Raw genomic sequence first — 26,213 nt, 5'->3', positions numbered from 1 at the left:
AGGGTGGGAATCAAATGCCCATAGCATCCAGCAGGTAAAGCTGGAAAGAGCAGAATTAGTGGGGGCCCCGAGCAGAGGCCAGCCAGGGCCCCCTGCTGCTCAGCTCCTACCTAGTGCCCCCCATGGGGACCCCATTCTTCAAGAAACACATCCACCTAATGAGAGGCATGCATCTTGTGGGCATCCGGACTCTACCAACTGGAGAAAAAGATGAGCACCTGGGGAGATGTGAACACTGATTGGGTATCTGACGACACAAAGGACTTATAAGTGTGTTTGGGAGGATGTGATAGCGCTATTGTGGGTGTTCAAGGTAGGAAGTTATCTTTTAGATACAATATCTGGGATCTGCTTCAAAATACCGCAGTGGGAAAGAGGTGAGGCAGGAACGGGCAGGTGTTGCCCATTGCTGGTGCTGGGAGACGAATACCCAGGGACTTGGGATGCTCTACACTCTGCTTTTGTGTATATCTGAGCATTCCCAAAATAAAAAGCTAAAACAGAGACATGGGTGTTATTGATTAAAGCATTATGTTTTTATTACCATGACTTTTCCCACAGGAGCTAAAAGAAGATGCTGCTAAATGAGGTAGGACAAGTGAGGGGAGGAGGGACCAGGTTCACATTCACTGCACTTTCGCCTGTCCTTTCAAACACTTGGGGCATCTGTTCGGCTCAACCTGTGCTGGGGGCATCAGCATCCCCGTCTTTCTTTTTCTTTTTGAGAAAGAGTCTCTCTCTGTCACCCAGGCTGGAGTGCAGTGGTGCAACCTTGGCTCACTGCAACCTCTGCCTCCCGGGTTCAAGCGATTCTCCTGTGTCAGCCTCCTAAGTAGCTGGGATTACAGGAGCCCGTCACCATGCCCAGCTAATTTTTGTATTGTTAGTGGAGTCGGGGTTTCGCCATGTTGACCAGGCTGGTCTCAAACTCCTGACTTCAAGTGATCCACCTGCCTTGGTCTCCCAAAGTGCTGGGATTACAGGTGTGAGCTACTGCGCCCAGCTGCATCTCCATTTTTCAATCAGCATCCCCATTTTCAAATGAACAACGGAGGCCCTAAGTCACATGGAGGTCCGATTCTGAAGAAAGAGTGCAGGTGAAATACTGGGAAAACAGCTGTTTGGCAAGGGAAAGAATCCTAGGCACCGGATTTTCTCCCCCAGGCAAACAAGATGCCACTCCAGGTGCCAGGCAGGGCAGGGCACCTCTGGGCTTCAGGCGGCTTGGCTCTCACAGTTCTGCAAGGTGGTTTTATGTTGTTATTGGAAATAGAAGGTGCAGCTTGGCTAAGCCACCACCAGGCTCTCCTGGTCTCTCTCCCATGGCAAGGGGCCTCCATAAAGGCCCAGCAAGCCAAGCCCTCACAGGGTAGAGGACGGTTGGGCCAGGTCCCTAGCCCAGGATGGCAAGGAAGTGAAAACACAAAACAGAATAGGATCATCCGTGTGTCAATATCGAGGGCTTCCTTGGAGGGGGCAGCCTCAGCTTCTGAATTAACCACACCCACCTGTGAGTGTGCCCCTACCACAGTGTGGTTCAGGAGCAGAGTCTGGAATGAGGCCTGGTGCGAATCCCCCTGCCCCATCGCCCATGCCTGGAGGGGCTTGAGTCCCTCTGTCCCCGTCTAGAGTGTGAGAGTCACTGCCACAGCCTGGCTGGGAGTGAGTCCCCATCACCTCCGCCACTGCCAGCTGGGTGACCTTGGGCAGGCAGGTTGCCCTCCCTGAGCCGTGGGCTCGGTGTCTGTCAGGCAGAGGAGGTGACAGCGCCCACAGGCAAGGTGACTGAGGAGCAAATGGGATGGCCATGTGGCTGCCAGCAATGGCAGCTGCTATCATGGGATGTGGGGATTTGGTGGACATCTGTTGAGCTGAACACTAATTTAATTTAGGGCTTTGGGGACAGATCTGAGGTTTGGAGGCTGAACAGAAAAGGAAAGAAAAATGAAATAACTCAGAACACCAGGTAACATGCTGGCTGAGAGCCCCACACACTTGGCTCAGGTGGGCAAAGGAGGGATCCAGAGGACAGTTGGCCTCCCCTTACCAGGCACCACACACAGAGGGCACAGAGGACAGTCGGCCTCCCCTTACTGGACGCCACACACAGAGGGCAGAGAGGCCCATGCGGCCACCTCCTGACTAGGTACTAGGTCATGGCTTCAGAGAGAGAGAGAGAGAGAGCAAGTGTGTGTGTGTGTGTGGCACGTGTGTGTGTGTGTTTAAGGGGCTTAGTAGCGGCAGAGCTGGAGCCCACAGACTGAGTTCTTCTAGGTTGATCTGCCTCATAAAGAAACTGACTTGTGACCACAACAGCTGGACTAGTGGCCCACTCACACACACAGCCAGCACAGGTGTGCCACGGAATTCCACGGCATTTCCCACAGACCAACTCTAAATACTGCCCTGGGCAGCCAACAGAAGCTCTGTCAGCCTCCAATGGAGGCCAGGACCAGCTGCATTTGCCATGAAACGCTGACCATTTATATTCAGAAAATGGCAACCTGGTGATGAAGTGACAACAGCTGAGCACAGGAATGACGATGAGCCAGCAGGATTCCAGCAGGACCGTGTGTGCTGGGGAGACACATTGTTAACTGGAGTATGTGAGAAGTTTATCACCAAATGTGCACTATATGTGGCCTTCCTCAGGGGGAGATACGTCGCCATCCAGCAGCTAGTCAGGGTCCTCCTAGGAACAAATGAGCCAGGGACAAGCAGGAGTTTTAAGGAAGGGACACCAAAGACTAGCATCAGGAGCCAGGACAGCACATGGACACAGGGTCCTGATGCTGCTGGGGGCCGTGAGCTGGATGCTGAGGGCAGCGGCTGGCATTGTCGGGGAAGCTGGTGCCAGGCATGGCCCAGCATGTCACATAGAGGAACTCGGCTGCAAGGTCAGTGCCATGAGCCGTGAACTTTGTCTGTTCACTGAGGCAGCCCGAGTCCATGACTCACAGCTGGCCCCTCCCCTCTCCACAAACACGGAATCTCACCGGACCCCACCCGATCCGTGATGCACAAGGCCGGCCCTCTCCGCAAACACGGAATCTCACCGGACCCCACCCGATCCTGACGCGTGGCCGGCCCCTCTCCACAAACACGGAATCTCACCGGACCCCACCCGATCCTGATGTGCAGCCAGCCCCTCCCCTCTCCACAAACACGGAATCTCACCAGACAGCACCCTATCCTGATGCGCGGCTGGCCCCTCCCCTCTCCACAAACATGGAATCTCACCAGACAGCACCCTATCCTGATGCACGGCCGGCCCCTCTCCACAAACATGGAATCTCACCAGACAGCACCCTATCCTGATGCGTGGCCGGCCCCTCCCCTCTCCACAAACACGGAATCTCACCGGACCCCACCCGATCCTGATGCGCAGCCAGCCCCTCCCCTCTCCACAAACACGGAATCTCACCAGACAGCACCCTATCCTGATGCATGGCCGGCCCCTCTCCACAAACATGGAATCTCACCAGACAGCACCCTATCCTGATGTGCGGCCGGCCCCTCCCCTCTCCACAAACACGGAATCTCACCAGACAGCACCCTATCCTGATGTGCGGCCGGCCCCTCCCCTCTCCACAAACACGGAATCTCACCGGACAGCACCCTATCCTGATGCGCGGCCGGCCCCTCTCCACAAACACAGAATGACCAACACCTGGTCTCACTGGACAACACCCGATGAGGCAGCAGCCTCCCTGTCTCCATTCTACAAGTCAGGAACCAGACACATGGAGATTCACGCTTCCAAAGTCACACCACTAGGGGTAGGATGGGACCGGACCTGACCTTGGGCCACCAGAGGCAATGCCATGTTGCCTAACCATCCTGTCCTGTGACATCGAGTCCAGAGTGGAATTCTTCCCAAGATGATTGCAGGAAGGAGCGTTCAAAGTCACAGACCCAGAGTGCCCAGTGCTGGCCACCAGCTGGTGTCATCAACTCAGGGTGGTTTAGCTGTGGGGGAAGGAGGAGGGAAAGGAAGGGTTCGTGTTGGATTTAATGTTCAGAACTTAGGAAGTGCCTACAATTAACCCCTTGTTCGTCCATCCTGAAAAGCAGAATGAGAGAATAAATGGAAGGAGTTGTAATCAGCTCCTTCAAACCGGGGTTTGCCCCATTTATCCAAAAGGCTACCTTGTTGGTGTGAGACTCCACAAGGGACCTCATGTTACTGAAAACCTCGCAGGATCCAAAGCACATGACAGTCAACCCCAAGGGGAAGATGTGAGCGGCTGTTGAGTGCCTGGTGTGCGAATACCCCCTTCACCACCCCCATGCTCCTGCAGACTCCACACGGCACCCCCAGACCACACTGTATGGTGTGACGTGGACGCCTGCACTGGGTGAGGACCTGCCTCGTTGTCCCTGTGTCCCTGACCCAACACGGAGCTGGCATCTGGTGCTCAGGAAATGGTTGCTGAATGAATGAATAAATCAATGAATGAATGCAGGTTGACTAACAGGTCACAACCAGCCCAAGCAAGCTGCCCCAGCCACAAAGTATGTGGCTCCTTCAGGCAACAATTTGCGTCAAGAATTAGTCACAGATGAGGGCAGGAAAAGCTCGTCCGGTCCCAGAAACCCCAAAGCCAGGTGAGCTTGATGACCGGCCAAAAAACCAAGCCCATACTCAAAATATCTTGCTGTGTGAGCTGGACGGTGACATTTACAGGGACAGCCTCCTCCAGCCCCAGCAGCCAGCACACACGCACCGGCCTGGGAAACCATGCAGAGTTTAGAATAGCGGCAGACCTGCTATGAAACAACAACTTTATACCAACGATGGAAAAGGCCAAGACTGGTGGATGGAGTCAATGCTATTCTGGGGCCCAGGCCAGGGGGGCTGTCGTAATCCCACCATGTGTGTCTATTATCAGATTATACCCCACACCTGGAGTTTTATTCTAAGGACCCGGAACAGTGACTCACGAGCGGTGGGAAATCAGGATGGTGTAGCATCCTGACTCTGGCAGACAAGGAGGTCTTTCAAGACCTGGGCTGGCCTCATGGACACTGGCCAGGGCAGCAGGCAGGAGGGCTCTGAGCTCCCAAAGGATCTCATCTGGAAGGATCTTTGTCCACTTCAGGTCATCTGCACCTCCCAGAGAAGTCATAGTAGGATACTGGGCCAACTCAAGGCCAACTTTACGACTCAGGAGATAACCTTTCTCGGGGAAACACTTAGAACGGTCCAAAAACCAAGCGTTTGGCCTTGCGACAGCGAAGGCTCCCAGTCCCTGCAGGTGTTGAGGTAGCAGGATCAGAGGCGGGAGCAGAAACCCACCCGAGAAGACGGACCTGGCAAAAAACCAGTGCCTCAGCCTCCACCCACCCCAGTCTGTGTTTTCACAAACACACTTTTTAGTGTCGATCCAGTGGGCTTGAGAAAAACATAGAAAAACCATGGTCTGTGTGTCAGCTGAACTCTGCTGGCTACTTAGAGGGAAGGAAAGTGATCTCATAAAAACTGAGATTTTAATCAACCACTGTTGATCACAGGCCCTCTCCTACCGGCGAGACACAACCCTGGGCATCCTGTTGTAGGGCCTGGTGCCAAGCCTGCTGGTTACCTGCCACCGAGAGAGAGCAATGAGGTCAGATGGTCCCTGCAGAAGTGAGATCATTAGAAAGCCACGTGCCCATCGTGGCCTGCGTGTAAAGACCGCTACCACACAATGCCTGTGTCTATGACAGCACACACAAGATACTACAATCAATGTGTTAACTGAGAAAACTAAATTTTAAGAAAACAACCCAGAAAAACATAGTGCCTTCCTCACAACTGCCTTTCTTGCCACCACTGCCCACCTGGGCCCCTGCCTTGCCAGAGGGAGCCACCCCCCTTCTGACGCTGGAAGTCACTGTCTCCCTTTCACTTTCTTCCACTGTATTTAAAATATCGAGTGCCTAAGTTTTTTCCAAGATGCTTCTTTCCAGGTTCCTACTGAAAAGCCTCATCAATTTCCCCCAACGCAGGCACAACGGGTGCTGCCAACGTTGGAAAATAACTTTGGCACATTACAGTCCACCACAGGCAGTCCTCATCTCCCAAGATCTGTAATTTAAAAGATGACAACAAAATTGTAGGACCCGCCGTCCTTGGAGCTGCATTTATTTCAAGAATTACGGGGGGAAAAAAAAGACTTTCTTGGCCACTAATGTATACACGTTAGGTACCAAAGGTATTTTTAATTGTAACATTTAACTGCTTACAGGTTTTTGTTTTGTGTTTTTTTGTTTTTAAGTATTGATCTGTCAACTGGCTTAAAAATAAGGCTTCATTTTCTTCTCCCAAGGCCTGGCTCGTGACTGGGTCAGGCTTGCCTGAAAACCCAAGGCGGCAGTTCACAGCTCGGAGCCCGTGTGCCGCTGTCTGTTCTGTGGGCGGCAATCTGAGATGCCCCCATTTCTATATTTAATCCCAACTGACGGAGCGTGGGCGCCAGCCTCCTATATTAAGAAAATGATAGTAACTTCATCTTGTTTTAAATACCCCACCCGTTAGTAATTACAAGAGTTCTGAAAAGATCCAGTTGAGTGAGAGCCTGCGAGACAGCCCTGGCCTCTCCCTCCCAGGGTCTGTGGCTGGGACCATGGACAGAGGAATATTCACTAAGTGGTTCCCGGACGTCTGGGAGCATCATAGACCCAGGGAGAAGGGCCAAGAGCTGCCCACGCCCATTGATTCCTTACCTTCTATAGAGTCTGAAGCAGGGAAGTGGGGAGGTCTTGACTGCTTCCTGATGTTTGAGTATCCATGCTTCACTTTCAAAATAAGGAAGCAGAGAAAGGGTAGATGGATTTTGCATCCCAACTGCCATGGAGGCCCAAGCAAGAGGAGGCTGCAGCTACACAGGAGCCCCCAGGCCCACCCCTAAGAAGGACAGGCCAGTGAGAGGCTGCGGCCTCAGCCTGGAGGCTACCAAAGCAAGGTCGCTTCCTGGAAGGCCCAGAAATTTTGGTGGGGTGTCAGTTTCCTTCCAAGAGTCCAGGGGACGCTCCTTTTGAAGAGTTTGTGTTCATCACTTGGAACAGGGAAATGTTGTCAGTGGGTATCTGCCATGCATGCCCCTGGCGACCACAGCTAAAGAGAGAAGCACAGGCTGGACAATGTGGCACCAAAAAAAAAAAAAAAAGAAAAGAAAAGAAAAGAAAAACACCCCCACCCGACCCGTACACAGGTAGAAAAGTACGTTCTTACGGTTCATGGCAAGACCTCAACCAAATACTCCATATTTCTGGAAAGGGGTCAGTGCCCCATGATTTGAGAGGGATGACGTGCTGGCCACCAGGGACCCGGCTGAGAGGAGGACCCAGTGTGGGCAGGACAAAGTGAGTTCCTGGGACAGGTGCCTGTAGGACGCCTGGACTGGAGCGATATGAACCCCACGCCCAGGCTTTCAGGGTTGACACCATCTCGGGGTTCAAGGTTCAAGTTCACCAGTCCCCACGTCCCGCTCCCCCGCTGAAGCATCAGGATGGACGTGAAGCTGTTCTTCAGAACAGAAGAACCTGGAGAACGATGTTTTCAAACACCAAGATCCTAGAAGGCGAGTACTAGAAGGAATTTAACTGCAGCCTGTGCCACTCAGCTTCACGAGGAAGAAAGTGGCGTCCCAAAGTGTTTGTTTGTTCACCTCTTGACCCCCCTAGACCAGAAGTTCCTCAAGAGTAGGGAACAGCTCTTCATCCACCTTTTTCCTTCCTTGCCCCAACGCTGAGGGTCTGGTGTGTTGTGTCCCACGCAGCAGTGGGGGCTCCAGCCAAACAAGGTCACGGAATTGGAAAAGAGCAACTGTGCCCTCTTTTGCATTTTTCAGTGAAAGTCAACTCCTCCTGCAGGTGCAAAAGATTGTTTTTTCACAACTGCCCCAAGAAGACCAAGTGAACAACAGCGTCTTGGTGGAGGCCTCACTTGCGTCCCCTCCCATGTTTTCTCTGCCTTCCCTTTCCTCTGCCTCCTCCTATAGTCTCAGGCTAAGCTGTGCTGTCCCCTGGCCTCAAGACCCCCAGCAGCGTTGTTCGGCTCCCCAGCAGCTAGACACCTGCATGGATGTTTGTCGCAGAAGGTTTGACTCCCAACCGACCAGCAGGGCTGTGTCTTCTTCACAGTGTCCCTGGTGGAGCACGGAGGGGCTCGGCACACAGGAGGTGCCTGGTCACTGGTTCTCGAGTTAGAGAGCGGTCATTACGTGTTTCTCACATGCAGCGCACGTGCAGCCTGGCACAATCCTCTGGGTGGGGCTGACTGTGCGGCACCAGCACAGTCTGCAGTCCTTTCCACGCAGGACCTTCATTTTTCCCAGTCCAGTCATTCAGCTACTGAGTGCTGACTCCATGCCAGGCCCTGCGCTAAGTGGGAACGCAGGAGTGAACAGATAGACAGAGGTCATAGGAAAGTGTGTCAGGAGTGATGGTGCCTTGGAATAAAAAGTAAGCAGAGGCAGTCTAATTTATACAGAGTGCTCATGAGAGGTCTCTTTCCTTTTCTTCAGAGACCTGGAGAAAAACACAGGCAGCCTTACAGTTGTCTGGGTAACCCAGGTAGAGAGAAAGAACCAAGACCCTGGCAGAGGGAACAGCAACAGGCGGAGGGAAGAGCAACCAGGCAGAGGGAACAGTAACAGGAGGAGGGGACAGCAACAGACAGAGGGAACCACAACAGGCGGAGGGAACCACGACCAGGCGGGGGAACTGCAACAGGCGGAGGGAACTACAACCAGGCAGAGCGAACCGCAGCAGGCAGAAGGAACAGCCACAGGTGGAGGGAACTGTGACCGGGCAGAGGGAACTACAACTGGGCAGAGGGAACCACAAACAGGCAGAGGGAACCACAACCAGACAGAGGGAACTACAACTGGGCAGAGGGAACCACAACAGGCAGAAGGAACAGCAACAGGCGGAGGAAACTGCAACCAGGCAGAGGGAACCACAACCAGGCAGAGGGAACTACAACCAGGCAGAGGGAACCGCAACAGGCAGAAGGAACAGCCACAGGCAGGGGGAACAGCGACCAGAGATAACTACAACTGGGCAGAGGGAACCACAACAGGCAGAAGGAACAGCAACAGGCAGAGGGAACCACGACCAGGTGGAGAGAACTGCAACAGGCAGAGGGAACCACAACCAGGCAGAGGGAACTACAACCGGGCAGAGGGAACCACAACAGGCAGAAGGAACAGCCACAGGCGGAGGGAACAGCGACCAGAGGGAACTACAACTGGGCAGAGGGAACTACAACCGGGCAGAGGGAACCACAACAGGCAGAAGGAACAGCAACAGGCAGAGGGAACCACGACCAGGCAGAGGGAACAGCCACAGGCAGAGGGAACCGCAACCAGGCAGAGAGAACCATGACCAGGTGGAGAGAACTGCAACCAGGTGAAGGGAACAGCGACTGGATGGAAGGAAAAGCGACTGGGCGGAGGGAAAAGCGACTGGGCGGAGGGAAAAGCGACTGGGTGGAGGGAAAAGCGACTGGGCGGAGGGAACAGCGACCGGACAGAGGGCTCCCAGCACAGCCAGTACATCTCCCCAGACCCTCCTAGACTGTCATAGCTGGCGCAGTCAGTGGCTCTTTACTGATAAACTTATTTGTAGACTGAAGATAGCACAGAATAGAAAACCACTAAGTCCTGGCCACTATTTTCTGCCATGACAGCACTCACCGCCAAGGCCGATCAACAGTCATGTTCGCCCTGTCAGCTTTCATTTACTCCCTTGACCCAGGTGTGCACACTGTGACTTGGGGCTGGCAGAGCAGGCAAAACAGACGTGGTCTCCAGCCTCAGTCATGACCTCACACCCACATTCTGCAAACCAGGTGCCAGGGCAGTGCCCAGTAGGCTGCAACTAGAGGGTGCTTGGACTTGGACGGGACAGCGGAACAAGCTCTGATGGCCCAAACTTTACAGGTTCTGTGTTGGTAAAGACTTGGATTTGGGGGATTGCAGTAGGGGGCTGGGAGGACAGCTCCAAGATATGGGGAGAGGAGGGACCCAGAGTCCCAGACAGAGACATAAAGTTGGCCTGCTCCTGCCCTGAGTCTTTCCGCCTCCTTCCTGTGGGTGGATTTTGTTATTTTTTTTTCCAGTTCCAACACTTAGGTATTTTTTATTTTTCCTTTTAAGTAATAAGCTCAAAGTTTGTCACTTTTACTCCGAAAACATCTTTAGCTATCTCCCCGATTTTGATAGGAAGTATTCAGTTTTCATTATCTTCTACATAATCATAAGTCCAGATGTTACTTTTTCTTTGGCCAGCAGTTATTTGCAGGAGTGTTCCATTTCCAGGGGCTATGTTCTCGTTAAGGAGGCTTAGGCTTAATGGGTCTCACTTTAGAGAACTTATAATTAAAACGCTCTTTGTGGTCAAGTGCATGATCCTATTTTGTAAACGCTCCCCTGGATATGAGAAAAAAGCTTGAGTTCTCCATGGAGCAGAACATTCTCTATGTCTGTAATAATAAAACTAATAAAGTAAATGTAATAAAAGTTATGAAAGTAACTGATCTTTCTTAAATGCGTCCCATGTGCTGCCTTCCCTGTGTTATCTCGTTTATTTGTAATCCCTGCATTATCTCACTGGTGGGGAGGAGAGAAAGGCCCGGAGAGTTTAGGTTAGGTGAGGGCTGCCACAGGTCGCAGCCTCAGGGCACTGTTCACACGTCACCTTCAGAAGTTAGGACAAGGACAGCAAGTGGGGAATCCAGAGGAAGAGCAGGTCCAAGGTGAAGCTGCCACAGGCTGCCAGAGCTTGGGAGTAACAACTGAGCTGGATATTAGAAAATCTGTCAGTTGCCACTTGGAGGCGGGAGCTGAGGCCGTGGGGTCAGGTGAGCTCACGGGAGAAAAGGTGGGAAGAGGGTGAGGGCAGACCTCAGGGGCACACCCACACTCAGGGGCAGGTGAAAGAGGAGGAGGCAGAGCCTCCGGAGAGCCCCAGGGTCCTCACCCTGATGTGCGCAGAACCACTCGGGGTGCAATCAACATCAGACACCCAGGCCCATTCCCCAGCCACCCTGGTGCCCACCAGTGTGGGAGGATGAAGGTCTTGGAAAGCATAATGGCCTGAAATCCTGTGAGGGGACCTCAGGGTGGCCAGGTCAGTGGTGTCCAATGCTCTGGAGAGGTCCAGGGACATGGGTGGGAGATTGCTGGACATGGGGACACGGTTGCTGGATTCATTGAGACAAACCTACACTCTAGCTGTGGGTTTCTGAGGCCCCTGAATCATCAGAGCCACCCAGGGCACTTGTTGCTAAAAATACAGGTTTCTGGGCCCCAGCCCAGCCCTGCTGCAGCAAAACTTCCAGGAGAAGGGCTGGGGAATCTGTTTGTTTGTTTTGTTGTTGTTGTTGTTGCTTTTTGAGACAGAGTCTTGTTCTGTCGCCCAGGCTGGATGGAGTGCAGTGGTGTGATCTTGGCTCACCGTAACCTCCACCTCCCAGGTTCAAGTGATTATCCTGCCTCAGCCTCCCAAGTAGCTGGGATTACAGGTACCTGCCACTACACCTGGCTAATTTTTGTATTTTTAGTAGAGACGAGATTTCATCATGATGGCCAGGCTGGTCTTGAACTCCTGACCTCAAGTTATCCACCTGCCTTGGCCTCCCAAAGTGCTGGGATTACAGGTGTGAGCCACCACGTCCAGCCGGAATCTGCATTTTTAACGAGCACAAAGATGGTTTCTAAGGCTCAGATGAGTTTAGGAAACTCTATTGTGGCCCCTCTTCCCTGCCACATGCTCCATCCTGTGCTTCCCAGTACCATGGGAGCTGAGCAAGCCCTCCCGATGAGGATACCCACCTTGACTTCTGTTTCAGAGCAGAGTTAGTTTTTACTCAGAGCCGATGTGATCAATAAATGTTGAGGTTCTTTTCTAAGTCAGAGAACAACCCATGCCCTCCCTCCATTCCCCTCACGCTCTAAAGACCCTGATACAGGAACCGGAGAAGCAACCAGAACAACCCGGATCATCCCATGGAAAAGGGCCCCATGAGGGCCACATCTAGGCTGAAATGAGAGAGACAGGCTGATGTACCACAAAGGTGCGGTGTTGGGGGTGCCAGCCGGGCCAGTTCCCCCAACAAAACTGGTCCAGGGCAGGGCTGGAGCTGCCGCTGTCCGCAAGGTTCAATCTGCCCCTCAAGGTATCTCAACTCCCTCCGTTCCCAGCTATTGGGGTCTCTTGTGGTATAATTCAGGGAGGATCACAGTAACTAACTGTAGGAATGAGGTTCTTCTTCCGGCTTCTCAAAATAGCTCAAAATGGGTACTAGGCTGCTCACTTAAGGGTACCCAGGAAGATGACAAGAAGGATTTCAGAACTGGGAAACTTGCTGAGAAGAAGGGAAACACACTCGTGGACACACAAGTCCAGGAGCGCCCCTTTCTCACAGCCGTTTCTCTTTCCCAGGGTAGGACGTTTACCGCGGCAGTGCTGCCCCAGCCTGTCCCCGAGAATTCCCTGGGGAGCTTGGGACACTACAGCTCCTGGACACCCCTCGCCCCCACTCCCAGGGTCTGGGTCACCTGTCGGGTGGGGTCTGCGTGTCTGTGGTTTTAAGAGTTCCCCAAGTGACCTTAATAGGCAGCAGAGACGAGGCCACAGATCCAAGCTCTCAGGGGAGGCGCCAACATCACCTCAAGTGGAGAAGACATACAGACCGGATCTGACGGAGAAGCGAGAAGAGGGCAGGATGGAGAGGAAGGGCTGGCTCTAAGCAAAAGGAGGCTGCGTCTCCCTCGGTAGAGCTGGTGGCCCGGGAAGGAGCCTGAGACAGAGGGGAAGGCTCCAAAGCTAACCACAGGATGGGCGGTTAGCAGGGGCCAGGGGAGATGGTTAAGGGGTATTACAAAATTGAAAGAATGAATAAGCCCTACTATTCGACAGCACAACAGGGTGACCACAGTCAATAATAACGTTAATTGTACATTTCAAAATAACTAAAAGAGTGTAAGTGGATTGTTTGTAACACAAAAGATAAATGCTTGAGGAAATGGATACCCCATTCCCCATGATGTGCTTTCTTTCTTTCCCTCCCTCCCTCCCTCCTCCTCTCTCTATCTCTCCTTTTCTTTCTTTATTTCTTTATTTCGAGGCAGAGTCTCGCTCTGTCACCCAGGCTGGCTGGATTGGAGTGGCATGATCTTGGCTCACTGTAACCCCTCCCTCCTGGGCACAAGTGATTCTCCTGCCTCTGCCTCCCAAGCAGCTGGGATTACAGGCACCCGCCATCACACCCAACTAATTTTTGTATTTTTAGTAGAGACAGGGTTTTACCATGTTGGCCAGGCTGGTCTCAAACTCCTGACCTCAAGTGATCCACCCACCTTGGCCTCCCAAAGTGCTGGGATTACAGGCGTGAGCCACCGCACCTGGCCGATGTACTAATTTCATATTGTGTGCCTGTATCAAACCATCTCATGTACCCCATAAATATATATACCTACTATGTACCCAAAAAATTTTTTAAAAAGCTGTCCACAGATGAAATTAAAACTTTTTAATTACATGAGGTGAGCCCACCTGCCAAAACTGCCTGGGAAGGGTGGCCTAGAGCGCAGAGATTGAGAGAGACGTGACACGGCCCGGTGGGGACTCCAGACCAGTAGCCTCAGCATCGCAAGGAGCAAGGGGGCAGTGCAAGTTCTTGGGCCCCTTCCTACCTACCAAACACCTGGGGTGACCCCAGTGAGCCAGAACCATGGCTCTCAATGTGAGTGCACAGCACAATCACCTGCAGCTGCTAAGCTGGTGGTGTCTGGGGGACAGGGGTGGAGAAGGATGTCACTTCACTTGGAAGAAACACCCAGAAACTGCAAACCACGTGATTTGCTATCCAGATAAATGGGTTAGTAATAAAAAGTCCCTGGAAGATCAAGGATAGGCCAAGGGCTGAAGGCTAGAATGGAGAGGGAAGATCAGGCCAGCAGACAGGCAGAGGTTGCGGCCAGAAAGTGGAGGGAAAATCTACAGTCCCTGAATTTCCCAGCAAAAACCTCAGAAGCCAGAAGACATGGAACAAACGCTTCCAAGCCCTGTAAGGAACACTTCCCCACACCCTGCTCAGCCACAAGTCATTTCAGACGCGCAAAGCTTGGGAAGATGACCCTCTAGGCCCCATGACAGAGACTATCTCTTCCTTCATCAGTCACTCCAATGTCTAACAGACGTGTCTGACCAGCGGCACTCACCCACCCACAGATGTGGCCACATGAGGACATTGTGGCCAAAAGGGGAGGGTGCAATTTCCAATATGCCCTCCACCCCTTTGGGGCTGGACGCTGATAAAGAGATAGGCAACATGTGGCTCACCAAGAGGGCACCCCCAGGCTGGCGGAGCCACAGGGCAGCAGAAGCCTGGGTCCCCAGCACCACGGGGCTGCCTATCGGCTGTGGATCGCTCAACAGCTGCATTGTTAGTTCAAAAAAAAAAAAAGAAAAAGTCCTCTCTCTTGTTGAAGCCAAGCTGTCTGGGTGGCAGCTGAGCCTTTATTCCAGTTAATATACTGCCTTTCTTGGGGAGCCACTGGGGGACATGTTCCACCTAAACCAGCAAAGAGAAAAATTGAAGATCCACGAATCCTGGCATCCAACCCAGGCGAGTGCAAAGGCCGTCCCAGGAGAGCAGTTTAGAGCAGGCACAGAATGAGCAACGTGGAAGGCGGACCCCTCTAGGGAACATGGCAGGGAACAGCTCCGTGGCAGGCAGACTGTACTGAGAGCATCTTACAGAGCTACTGGAGGGCACAGAGCAACCGTTGGCTTTCGCAGTAACACCGTTTCGAGGGAAAGTAATCACAGTACCCCACCTGATGAACAGTGATGGGGCTCATGCATCTGAAACTTACGCATCAAGGGACAGCAACAGAGCGTCATGCTTTAGGAAGCAGAGTCCTGAATCAGAAACAGCAGCTACCCCTGCAGGAGCGATGGGAGGAAGAGAGACCCACAAGCCCTCTGGATCGTTTCCACATAATACTTAAGTATAAAATAATTAATTTAAAAATAAAAAAAAAGTACAAGGAAAAAGCTAAGATGGCCAAAAGTTGAGAAGTGAAGAATGCATGCTCAAGACTCCTCTAAGGTCTGCCTTGAACAGGGCTACCGGCTGACCCCCAAGAACTTCCCTCTCCCAAGGTCTGGACCCCCATAGGTATCTGCTAGGTCACCCCTTCAGTCTGTACAAGCAAACGTGGGGGTAGTGGAGGGGAGAACAGGGGGTAACTGGTCTTTTCTGGGCCGATCCTGAGCACTCTATGCAGGAGGGTGGGGGACCATGCAGTGACTCACTCAGGACTCAAGGGAAGACAGAAACCAAAAGCCCAGTTTGCCCTCTTCACATGCCCTTCAACCCAGAACTGCACGCACACCACCAACCCTCCTCCCGCACGGGACGATGACGGTCCTCCACACCCTCCACGAGCCCTTCAACCCACAACTGCACACACACCACCAACCCTCCTCCCGCACGGGACGATGATGGTCCTCCACACCCTCCACGAGCCCTTCAACCCACAACTGCACACACACCACCAACCCTCCTCCCGCACGGGACGATGACGGTCCTCCACACCCTCCACGAGCCCTTCAACCCACAACTGCACACACTCCACCAACCCTCCTCCCGCACGGGACGATGACGGTCCTCCACACCCTCCACGAGCCCTTCAACCCACAACTGCACGCACACCACCAACCCTCCTCCCGCACGGGACGATGACGGTCCTCCACACCCTCCACGAGCCCTTCAACCCACAACTGCACGCACACCACCAACCCTCCTCCCGCACGGGACGATGACCCTCCACACCCTCCACGAGCCCTTCAACCCACAACTGCACACACACCATCAACCCTCCTACTGCACGGGACGATGACGGTCCTCCACACCCTCCACGAGCCCTTCAACCCACAACTGCACACACACCATCAACCCTCCTACTGCACGGGACGATGACGGTCCTCCACACCCTCCACGAGCCCTTCAACCCACAACTGCACACACACCACCAACCCTCCTACTGCACGGGACGATGACGGTCCTCCACACCCTCCACGAGCCCTTCAACCCAGAACTGCACACACACCATCAACCCTCCTCCCGCACGGGACGATGACGGTCCTCCACACCCTCCACGAGCCCTTCAACCCACAACTGCACACACACCACCAACCCTCCTCCCACACGGGACGATGACCCTCCACACCCTCCACGAGCCCTTCAACCCACAACTGCACACACACCACCAACCCTCCTCCCGCACGGGACGATGACCCTCCACACCCTCGGGCTCACTCCCCAGATCTCTTCTATTCCCCTAACTGAAGACAGGAGGTTCTGTCCGTGCAACCAGGAAAGCAGCAGTGAGCTAGTGTCTGGTGGGAGCACTGCGTTCTCCCTGTGATTCCAGGCAGAAGAGCTCCTCCCTTTCCAAGACACCCTTCATGAGTTTATCACCACCCAGACCTTGTGGAAAGTCCTCAAGACCAAGGCTAGCCAGTGTGTGGAACTCACAGAAAACGGGACTCGGGTGCAGCTTTGCGCAGTCTAGAATTACAGAATAAAGGCTAAATTGGCATCCACTTCACCATTTTCTTCTGCAACTGGCATCTAGTGAATTACAGTTTAGTGAAGATTTTGATTCAAATGATTTTAGATGCCATTCTTGCCAACAGTACTTTACAGGAAAATACGATAAAATCACAGTTCGTGTTTTCAATGTGGTGTTTATTTTATTCATTCACTCGTGGTGAGTTACCAGGCCCTATAAGAGAAGGTTAAGGCTGGGCACAGTGGCTCACGCCTCTAATCCCAGCACTTTGGGAGGCCGAGGTGGGCAGATCACGGGGTCAGGAGATCGAGACCATCCTGGCTAACATGCTGAAAACCCGTCTCTACTAAAAATACAAAAAATTATCTGGGCATGGTGGCGGGCACCTATAGTCCCAGCTACTTGGGAGGCTGAGGCAGGAGAATGGCGTGAACCCGGGAGGCAGAGCTTGCAGTGAGCCGAGATCATGCCACTACACTCCAGCCTGGGTGGGCGACAGAGTGAGACTCTGTCTCAAAAAAAAAAAAAAAAAAAAAAAGAGAGAAGGGTAGGCTTGGTAAAATTATTAGACAGATTTTTTTACAAATTGTGGGCAGAAAATCCCTACTAAAATAGGCATTATTGTAAAGCCATTGTTCCTAATACACATCTTAACATGTGCCTGTATCAGTGAAGCAGCTTAGACACCGTAAATGAACATGACATGCTGCAGACTTCCAAGGGGCTTCTCCAGTGACTTCTCCCACTCCTGGCATCTCACTGATGCCTTTCAGCACATAAAGAAAGAAAGACTGGGCTTAAGGGTGTGGACTTTTCAGCAAGTAGACAGCGACAACGGAAATGCCCCATTTAGTGAAGAACGTCTAACATGTCAACAAAGTAGATGCGCCACGGCTTCGGTAGCGACGGTAGCTCTAGCCAGGCCTGAGCTGTGCTAGCACCTCCCCCAGGAGACCGTTGCAGTCGGCCAGCCCCCTTCTCCACGGCCTTGCCCACTAGGTAACCATGTGCGACCGAAAGGCCGTGATCAAAAATGCGGACATGTCGGAAGAGATGCAACAGGACTCGGTGGAGTGCGCTACTCAGGCGCTGCAGAAATACAACATAGAGAAGGACATTGCGGCTCATATCAAGAAGGAATTTGACAAGAAGTACAATCCCACCTGGCATTGCATCGTGGGGAGGAACTTCGGTAGTTATGTGACACATGAAACCAAACACTTCATCTACTTCTACCTGGGCCAAGTGGCCATTCTTCTGTTCAAATCTGGTTAAAAGCATGGACTGTGCCACACACCCAGTGATCCATCCAAAAACAAGGACTGCAGCCTAAATTCCAAATACCAGAGACTGAAATTTTCAGCCTTGCTAAGGGAACATCTCGATGTTTGAACCTTTGTTGTGTTTTGTACAGGGCATTCTCTGTACTAGTTTGTCGTGGTTATAAAACAATTAGCAGAATAAAAAAAAATAATAAAAATAAAAATAAACAAAAAACAAAAAACAAACATGTCGACAAAGTAAGCAGAACTCATAGCCCAGAGTTTCACAAATTCCAGGCAGAATGGAGCTGTATGAGTCTCAAACACAATACTCGGAAGTGGCAGAAGCCTGGGCTTGGGATGGCCAGGCTCGGAAGAGGGAGCTGAGCCCACCCTGGAATTCGAGGGAGGACAGAGACATGGGGGCAGTAAGGAAGGGGAAACAGGGAATGCCTCTGAGGCAACAGCTGTTCTGCGGGCAGCAAGACACTCAGATTGTCATAGTGCTCGTGGGCTTGGAAGTGCTGTTATAAAGCACAGCTTCCCTTGGCAAGACCATAGTTAATCAGATTTACGAGCAGTGCAGCCACCACTGAGTGGGAAGACAAAAACAATCATGAAGTAGGAAAAAGAAAAAGAAACAAACTTTGGAAACATATCTCACATCAGGGCCGGGCGCGGTGGCTCACGCCTGTGATCCCAGCACTTTGGGAGGCCAAGGTGGGCAGATCACTTGAGGTCAGGAGTTTGAGACCAGCCTGGCCAACATAGTAAAACCCCGTCTCTACTTAAAATGCAAAAATTAGCCGAGTGTGGTGGCACGTGCCTGTAATCCCAGCTACTTGGGAAGCTGAAGCGGGAGAATCTCTTGAACCCAGGAGGCGGAGGATACAGTGAGACAAGATCAGATCATGCCACTGCACTCTAGCCTGGGCAACAGAGTGAGACTCCATCTCATAGGCCCAGAGCCAATGTCCCAAACCTGAAAGTGATTGGTGCCTCTCACTCATGGAGTAAGTATCTGCAAGGTGCCCTTTTGACTCTCTGTGGGTGCTGGAGCCAACACAAAGAATATGATCCAATCCCTGCTCCTGAGGTGTCCCTGGTAGAAATATAAATGTAAGCCAGCACAGAGTGGTGTCGTTTGAGCTGGGTTTTGAAGGATAAATAGGAGTTTTCTGAGTGGAGAAGAAAACAGAACTTGGTGTTCCAGGCAGTTAGAAATGACAGCATTGTGCAAAAGTGCCTGTTATGCCTGGGACAGATGAATAGCTCAGTACAGCAAGAACAGCTGTGCCCAGCCTTCATTAACCACACAGCACCTTCACAACTTCTGCTCTCACTGATACCACTTCACTATGATCTTATCTCCTTGACGCTTTTCTTCAACCAACTTGTTTTTAAAAGCTTACTTTGGTCTTCTTCAAAATTACAGTAGCCATGAAATTACAGGTTTGATATGCTATCTACATTTTCTTTAAATCATGAAAAATAATTACACATTATTAAAGTAAAAAGTGTCCATCTGTGAACCTAGAGCTAAATCCTCTTGCGTTCCAGCTATGTTTCCCAAACTCTGGGAAGCCAAGCTACGAACTTTAAGGCCTGTGTTGTTTGAGAAGAGATCTGTACTTACTGGGAAAAAATAAATGCAAACATTAGAGGAAAAACATTATTAACGAGTCACTGCCGGTGAGTCACGATGCTAGTCTTTGGGGCCATCGGTGCCCTGCAAGGCCCTGCCCTGACCCTCGGCAGGCATTAAACATCTCACAGCTATCAGATCCCGGGGCTGCATGTGAGCCTCCCCAGGGACGCAGTCATCCGTTTAATTTTTATCACCAATTTGAAAAATGGGTGCCAGAGTCTTTCTTTCTTTTTTTTTTTTTCTTGAGACGGAGTCTCACTCTGTCACCCAGGCTGGAGTGCAGTGGCACGATCTCAGCTCACTGCAACCTCCGCCTCCCAGGTTCAAGTGATTCTCTTGCCTCAGCCTCCCGAGTAGCTGGGACTACAGGCGCCCGCCACCACACCTGGCTAATTTTTGTATTTCTAGTAAAGATGGGTTTTGCCATGTTGGCCAGGCCGGTGTTGAACTCCTGACCTCAGGTGATCCACCCACCTCAGCCTCCCAAAGTGCTGGGATTACAGGCGTGACCTATGGCGCCCAGCCCGCCAGCATATTTCTGTGATTTATTGTTCAACCTTTTTTTTTGAGATAGGGTCTCGTTCTGTTGCCCAGGCTGAAGTGTAGTGGCACGATCATGGCTCACTGCAACTTCGACCTCCTGGGCTCAAGCGATCCTCCCACCTCAGCCTCCCAGTAGCTGGGATCACAGGTGCAGGCCACCATGCCCGGCTTATTATTTATTTTTTTGTAGAGACAGGGGTCTCCCCATGTCGCCCAGGCTGGTCTTGAACTCCTAAGCTCAGGCAATCCTCCCGCCTCCATCTCCCAAAGTGCTGGGATTACAGGCATGTGCCACTGCGCCTGGCCTATTGTACAACTTCTTGGAAGTTTATACTTCACCAAACACAAGAGCCTCAAGTGTGTCAGACAGCAGCACGGCTGCCAGAGAAGCAACAATGAGCCAAGGGACAGGAATGGAGTGGCCAGGGCGCTTCCTTCTTACCTCCGTGCACAAAGCCGTGCAGGGTGCAGTCTGAAGGCCCCACCAGGTGGATCAAGCTGGACTGGCTGTAGCTGACAGTGTTCGGCTCTGGAATTGCAAAAGAGAGAGATTAGTTATGGGGTAGGCTGATTCCCACAGCTGAATGGTCTGGCAATGCCAAAACCACCCTCAGGTCTACACAGTCAACGAAGGCGTCCAAAGCCAGGTTCAGCTATGATTTCTCTAAGGAAAACTATGGTCTCCAAACAGGCTACAGTTGGTGAAGGAGAAGTTTTCAAGGATTCATGACCCATTCTGTTAGTGGGCCATGACGAGACTCTCTGGGGCCATCAGTGCCCTGCAAGGCCCTGCCCAGGGGTAGCCATGAAACACCTCAAAGCTGTGAGTCCCGGGGCTGCGTGTGACCCTCCACCAGGCTCTAGTTAACCATCTGACTTGCATTTCCAATTTTACAAGAAGTGCCACAGTGTTTCTGTAATTTACTCCACAGCCTGAGAACGTACAGCTCCACAGGGAGCAAGCTGTTCCCTCTGGCCAGCCCCCGACCCCATTCACTGCTCTATCACCTCACTCTTGCAAGAGCCCCAAATATCTTGGGGGAGCGTCAGTCACCCAACACTGCACTGCTCCTGAAATATCTTTAAGAGGCCGCACTTAAGAAAAAAAGCCGATGACATATAACGTCCAGTCTCTAGAAGGTAGACCTTTCTTTTTTTCTTGAGACAAAGCCTCGCTCTATTGCCCAGGCTGAAGTGCAGTGGCACAATCTCAGCTCACTGTAGCCTCCGCCTCCTGGGTCCAAGCAATTCTTGTGCCTCAGCCTCCCGAGTAGCTGGGATTACAGGCATCTGCCACCACACCTGGCTAATTTTTGTGTTTTTAGTAGAGACAGGGTTTCACCATATTGGCCAGGCTGGTCTTGAACTCCTGACCTCAAGTGATCCACCCGCCTCAGCCTCCCAAAGTGTTAGGATTACAGGCGTGAACCACCTTGCCCAGCCCAATATATAATTTTTGAAAAGTCAGTTATCCTTATTGTTTTCTCTGTCTGACAAGAGAAAATGGAATTACCGTGAGCTCTTCGGATTCATAGCTGTCAGCTGTCCAGCTTTGACCATGTAGGGACTATGTGGCCATATGGCTGTCCATTTTTAGGGTTTATGACAAAATTAGCCCTGCCTCAGACAAGTTCGAGTGCCTGCCTCATCCCTGGCCCTTGCATTGAAAACAGTGTTCACTTCCAAGCCTGGTCCAGCCCTTCCAGTGCAGATGGGGTCCTGGCAGGTCACCTAGCCCCGGCTCCTGGGTTGGGATCCGCCTTTCTGGGGTCAGGCAGTGCTCTGGCCAAGCCCCAGGAAGATCCGCCCTGAGCCATCCACGAGGGTGCGAGGGCTGGTGAACATGGCCAGGCCAGGGGCTTGGCCCTGGGTCTGAAGCGCCTCCCACTCGATGTCTCTGGCCCTCTGGCCAGGCCCATAGTCCTGCTCCCGTAAGCAGTAGTTTGGAGGCTGAGGGCATGGGGGAAGCAAGAGAGAATAGGGGAGGAAGGGAGGTTCTGGAGTTGGAGTGCCTGGGTTTGAATCCCAGCTCTGCTGCCTTCATGGGAACTTAACTTCCCTTTGCCTCAGTTTCCTCAGCTGGAACCAGAGATGGTGAAAGCGAAAGTATCAGGTTATGAAGATGACGTAAACACCTAGCACACACGAAGCCCTGTAAATAGCTTGTCACATAGGACGGGATCCGAAAAGGAGAGTTTTCTGTTTATGGCTGTGTAAACCTCGCCCACTGCTATCCTGGGGGCCTGGTTCAGGCTCCTCACATTATTTTGAAACTGCAGGTTCACAGATTAGGCACTGTGTCAGTCAAGATCGTAGTCACTGCTGCAGCAGATAAACCCTGAAACCCTAGTGGGTCACACAGTGAGGTTGATTTCCTGCTTAGGTAAAGTCCAAATCAGGCTTTCCTAGTGGGGTAGATTTCCTCCAAATGGTGGAGATGTGGGGATTCAGGCCCCTTTGGTCCTGTAGCTCCATTACTTTTAATGGGTAGCTTTGAAGGTTACCTTGGAAAGGGACAGAGTGGGGGGAGGCTCACACACCTGAGGTTTTGATGGGTCAGGCCTGGAAGCAGCATTTCACTCTGCTCACACTCTAGACATGGTATTTTCACATCCGCTGCAGGGGAGGCAGGGCAGCGTGGCCCTGCTATGTGTGGAGACAGGCTTGGTCATCTCTGTCTGGTTCTACCCCTCCAGTCACCAGATCCCTGTTGTATTCTTTGCACACGTGGAGCACCTCACCCTCAAGGACGACCACCTGAAACCCTATCCGGCCTCTGCGCTGACCTCAGAGCGCAGCAGCTGGTCACATGCATGCAGTCTTCTCCATCGTGTTTACACGCAATTCTTCATGTTCCTGCAGCCAAGGAACTAAGAAGATGAGTTACCTACACTTGCACCCTTTATACAGCAGCGGAAGAGGGAACAGAAGAGCACACTCATTCAGGAAAGGAAAGAACACAGGAGCTACCCAGGAGCCCCTGGCCCAAGCAGAGATGACTCCCGCCAGGGTCTGAGCTATGGCCATGGGGAAGGGTCTTTAGTTAGACTCTGATTCCACTCTTGGGGAGGAACTACATGGTCCTTGGCTCAGCCTCCTGGAAGGTTCTTCCCTGTTGGTTATCCACCATGGCCTCATCCAAGCGGGCACTGGGAAATAGGGGCCCACGGCCCACCTCCTGCTTATCTAGGTTTGGGGAGGTTACTTTAAAGTTTGAACAGTCAAAAGCTTTTTTTCAGTCCAGGCAAATTCAGTTTCCTCGTAAACTTAGTAGGCATCTGATCTGTCTGCCTCCAGTCACTTCCATGTGACAGGAACCACACCCAACGTTCTTTCCAAGTGTCACGCTCAAGCCTGGTGTATTTTTTTTACTTTTCCATCCCACTCCACTCCACTCCCTTTCTCACTCTCTCAAGACACATGTGGGTGCGTAAACCACACTTTAATCTGATTTTTGACACAAGGCTGAGTCTTTTTCTTTTTTGAGACGGAGTCTCGCTCTGTCACCCAGGATGGAGGGCAGTGATGTGATCTCGGCTCACTGCAAGCTCTGCGTCCCGGGTGCACGCCATTCTCCTGCCTCAGCCTCCCGAGTAGCTGCGACTACAGGCGCCCGCCACTGCGCCCGGCTAATTTTTTGTATTTTTAGTAGAGACGGGGTTTCACCGTGGTCTGAATCTCCTGACCTCGTGATCCACCCACCTCAGCCTCCCAAAGTGCTGGGATGACAGGCGTAAGCCACCGGGCCCAGCCAAGGCTGAGTCTTAATGGGCTTTTGATTTCAGTCTCCTTCCGTTCCCAGGTCAATAAACAATAGGCTTTTCCAATCTTTTCATGCCGCCAATTTCTGGCCTTCTCTCAGAGCCCCACTCCTCGTGGTATTGTGGGTTTCAGGGTGTCCTAAATTCCCCTGAGGCCCAAGGTGCCCTCGGCAATTGCAGGCTGATTCCGGACACCCCTAGACCCTGGCAGGCCCACGCTGAAGCAGCAGGTGGGAGAGCAGGCATCCCCTCCCTTGGGCCAAGCCACAGGTCGTGCGAACTGGCTGCGATGCAGGATGTCGGGGCCCCCAGGGGCTCCTTCCCAAAAGCCTTGGCGCCTGGAGGGGTCTGTTGGTTGGCTTTGAGATCGCGACCCTGCACGCCAGCTCCCAGAGGGGCCCAGATGCAAGGACCTCTTGACGCATAATCAGGAGGGTGGGCTGGGTGGGGTCTGCTGCTGACTCCATGACATGCTACTTCTCCCACACACCCTGGCATGAGGGCAAGCCCGGGGCAGGAATGAGGAAACTCACATGGCAGCTAACAGTGACCAGGAGAGAAGGGAGGGGAGGCGGTTTGAAATTCTGTGTGTGGAGTGTACCCGTGTGCTGGGGCCGCTGTAACAAGAGTGCCCACCAAAGGCTGGCGCCTTAAGCGGCAGAAATTCGTCTCACAGCCCTGGAGGCTGAAAGTCCCAGGTCAAGGTATCAGCAGCTGGCTCTTCCTGAGGCCTCTCTGCTGGGCTTGTAGATGCCGCCTTCCCCCGTGTCCTCACAGGGTTGTTCCTCTGTGTGTGTCTGTCCTAACCTCCTCTTCTTGTAAAGACACCAGCCCACCCTAATGACCTCATTTTAACTTAATTACCTCTTTAAAGACTCTTTCTTTACATTCAGTGACATTCTGAGGGACTCAGGGTCAGGACCTCAACATATGATTTGTGGTGACACAATTTAGCAACCATGACCCAGAGGCACATCAAAGCCTCGGAAATGACACTGGGGCCGGGCGCAGTGGCTCACGCCTGTAATCCTAGCACTTTGGGAGGCTGAGGCAGGTGGATCACCTGAGGTCAGGAGTTCGAGACCAACCTGGCCAACATGGTGAAACCCCTCTCTACTAAAAATACAAAAATTAGCCAGGCATGGTGGCGGGTGCCTGTAATCTCAGCTACTTGGGAGGCTAAGGCAGGAGAATCACTTGAACCAGGGAGGCGAAGTTTGCAGTGAGCTGAGATCGTGCTGTTGCACTCCAACCTGGGCAACAAGAGCAAAACGCCATCTCAAAAAAAAAGAAAAACAAAGCAATGAAATCGGACACTTAGGAGGCCCCAGGTATCAACTTCTGGGTCAGGACCACCCTTCATCCCACCAGCTTTTTCGGCTACTGAGAAACATTACTTGCCTAAGGCCAGACCTAGAAAGGACCTGTCTTCACCTGAAATGAGTCCCAGTCATTTCGTGGCCCAGTGGGCTGGCGTGTTCAACAGCTTGGGGCTTGTCAGTTAGGAATGAGCTACCCTTTCTGAGTGCCAGCTGTCCTGGGCAGGGAACAGATGAGGTCTAGTCCCTGACCAGGTCTGCCTTCTGGCCAGGTATGGTGGCTCACGCCTGTAATCCCAACACTTTGGGAGGCTGAGGCGGGCAGATCGCCTCAGGTCAGGAGTTCGAGACCAGCTTGGCCAACATGGCGAAACCCTGTCTCTACAAAAAATACAAAAATTAGCTGGGTGTGGTGGCACATGCCTGTAATCCCAGCTACTCAGGAGGTTGAGGCACCAGAATCGCTTGAACCCAGGAGGTGGAGGTTGCAGTGAGCCGAGATCGCACCATTGCACTCCAGCCTGGTCAACAGAGTGAGACTTGTCTCAAAAAAAAAAAAAAAAAAAAAAAAATTATAGCTGTATATATTGGACAAAGGACTTTTAAGGAACTCTCAGACTCTGAGGTACCTGAAAGACGAGGCCACCCCTGTGGAGGTTGCTAGGCAACAGTCTGAACTCTTGCTCTAGGATGAGGTCTGGGATGTGGGATGGACAGGGGCTGGGAGCAGGCAAGTCAAAGGCCAAGATGGCCTCTCCAGGGCAGAGACGGAGGGTCCTCCCACGGGATGGGATAGCATGTGTCACACCTGTTAGAAAGACGCCAGTGCCAAGCACATACGCACACTCTTCTCCCAGAGCTGCTGTTCCCCATTGACCCAGACGCCCCTGCCAAACCCAACTCAGGCTAAGCCACCATACAGGAGACCAGGCTGGTCTCAGATGAGCCCACCCCTGGGCTCCCGAGGGCACCGGGAAGCCCTGCCACTGAGATACCGGCTCTACCAGGAAACTGGAGTCAAAGATGCAGATGTTCAGAAATGCTCAAGAAAGAATGGACACGGGACTTCCTAAGAAATATTTAAAAGCCGAGTCTCTAATCCAATC

The 26,213-nt window shown here is 52.4% G+C and overlaps 2 protein-coding genes across 4 annotated transcripts in view; one reads left to right on the top strand and one right to left on the bottom strand.

The window, feature by feature from the left end:
• The window catches only part of ACOT7 (acyl-CoA thioesterase 7), a 125,734-nt gene that overhangs the window by 33,704 nt on the left and 65,817 nt on the right, over window positions 1–26,213 (bottom strand). For all 3 annotated transcript variants that reach the window (XM_034954197.4, XM_003822153.6, XM_003822154.5), the window contains exon 6: window positions 20,470–20,556. In XM_034954197.4, coding sequence (XP_034810088.1) covers window positions 20,470–20,556 — 87 coding nt within the window. The remainder of the gene's footprint in view (window positions 1–20,469; window positions 20,557–26,213) is intronic.
• On the top strand, window positions 17,460–18,067 carry LOC100978613 (dynein light chain 1, cytoplasmic-like). The gene has a single exon (XM_003822156.6). It carries the CDS (start codon window positions 17,580–17,582, stop codon window positions 17,847–17,849), a length of 270 nt encoding a protein of 89 aa, XP_003822204.3. The 5' UTR covers window positions 17,460–17,579; the 3' UTR covers window positions 17,850–18,067.

Source organism: Pan paniscus, chromosome 1 (assembly GCF_029289425.2).
Source record: "Pan paniscus chromosome 1, NHGRI_mPanPan1-v2.0_pri, whole genome shotgun sequence".
Taxonomy (NCBI): domain Eukaryota; kingdom Metazoa; phylum Chordata; class Mammalia; order Primates; family Hominidae; genus Pan; species Pan paniscus.
The sequence above is the reverse complement of the archived record's forward strand: the minus strand, read 5'-3'. Positions and strand labels throughout refer to the sequence as shown.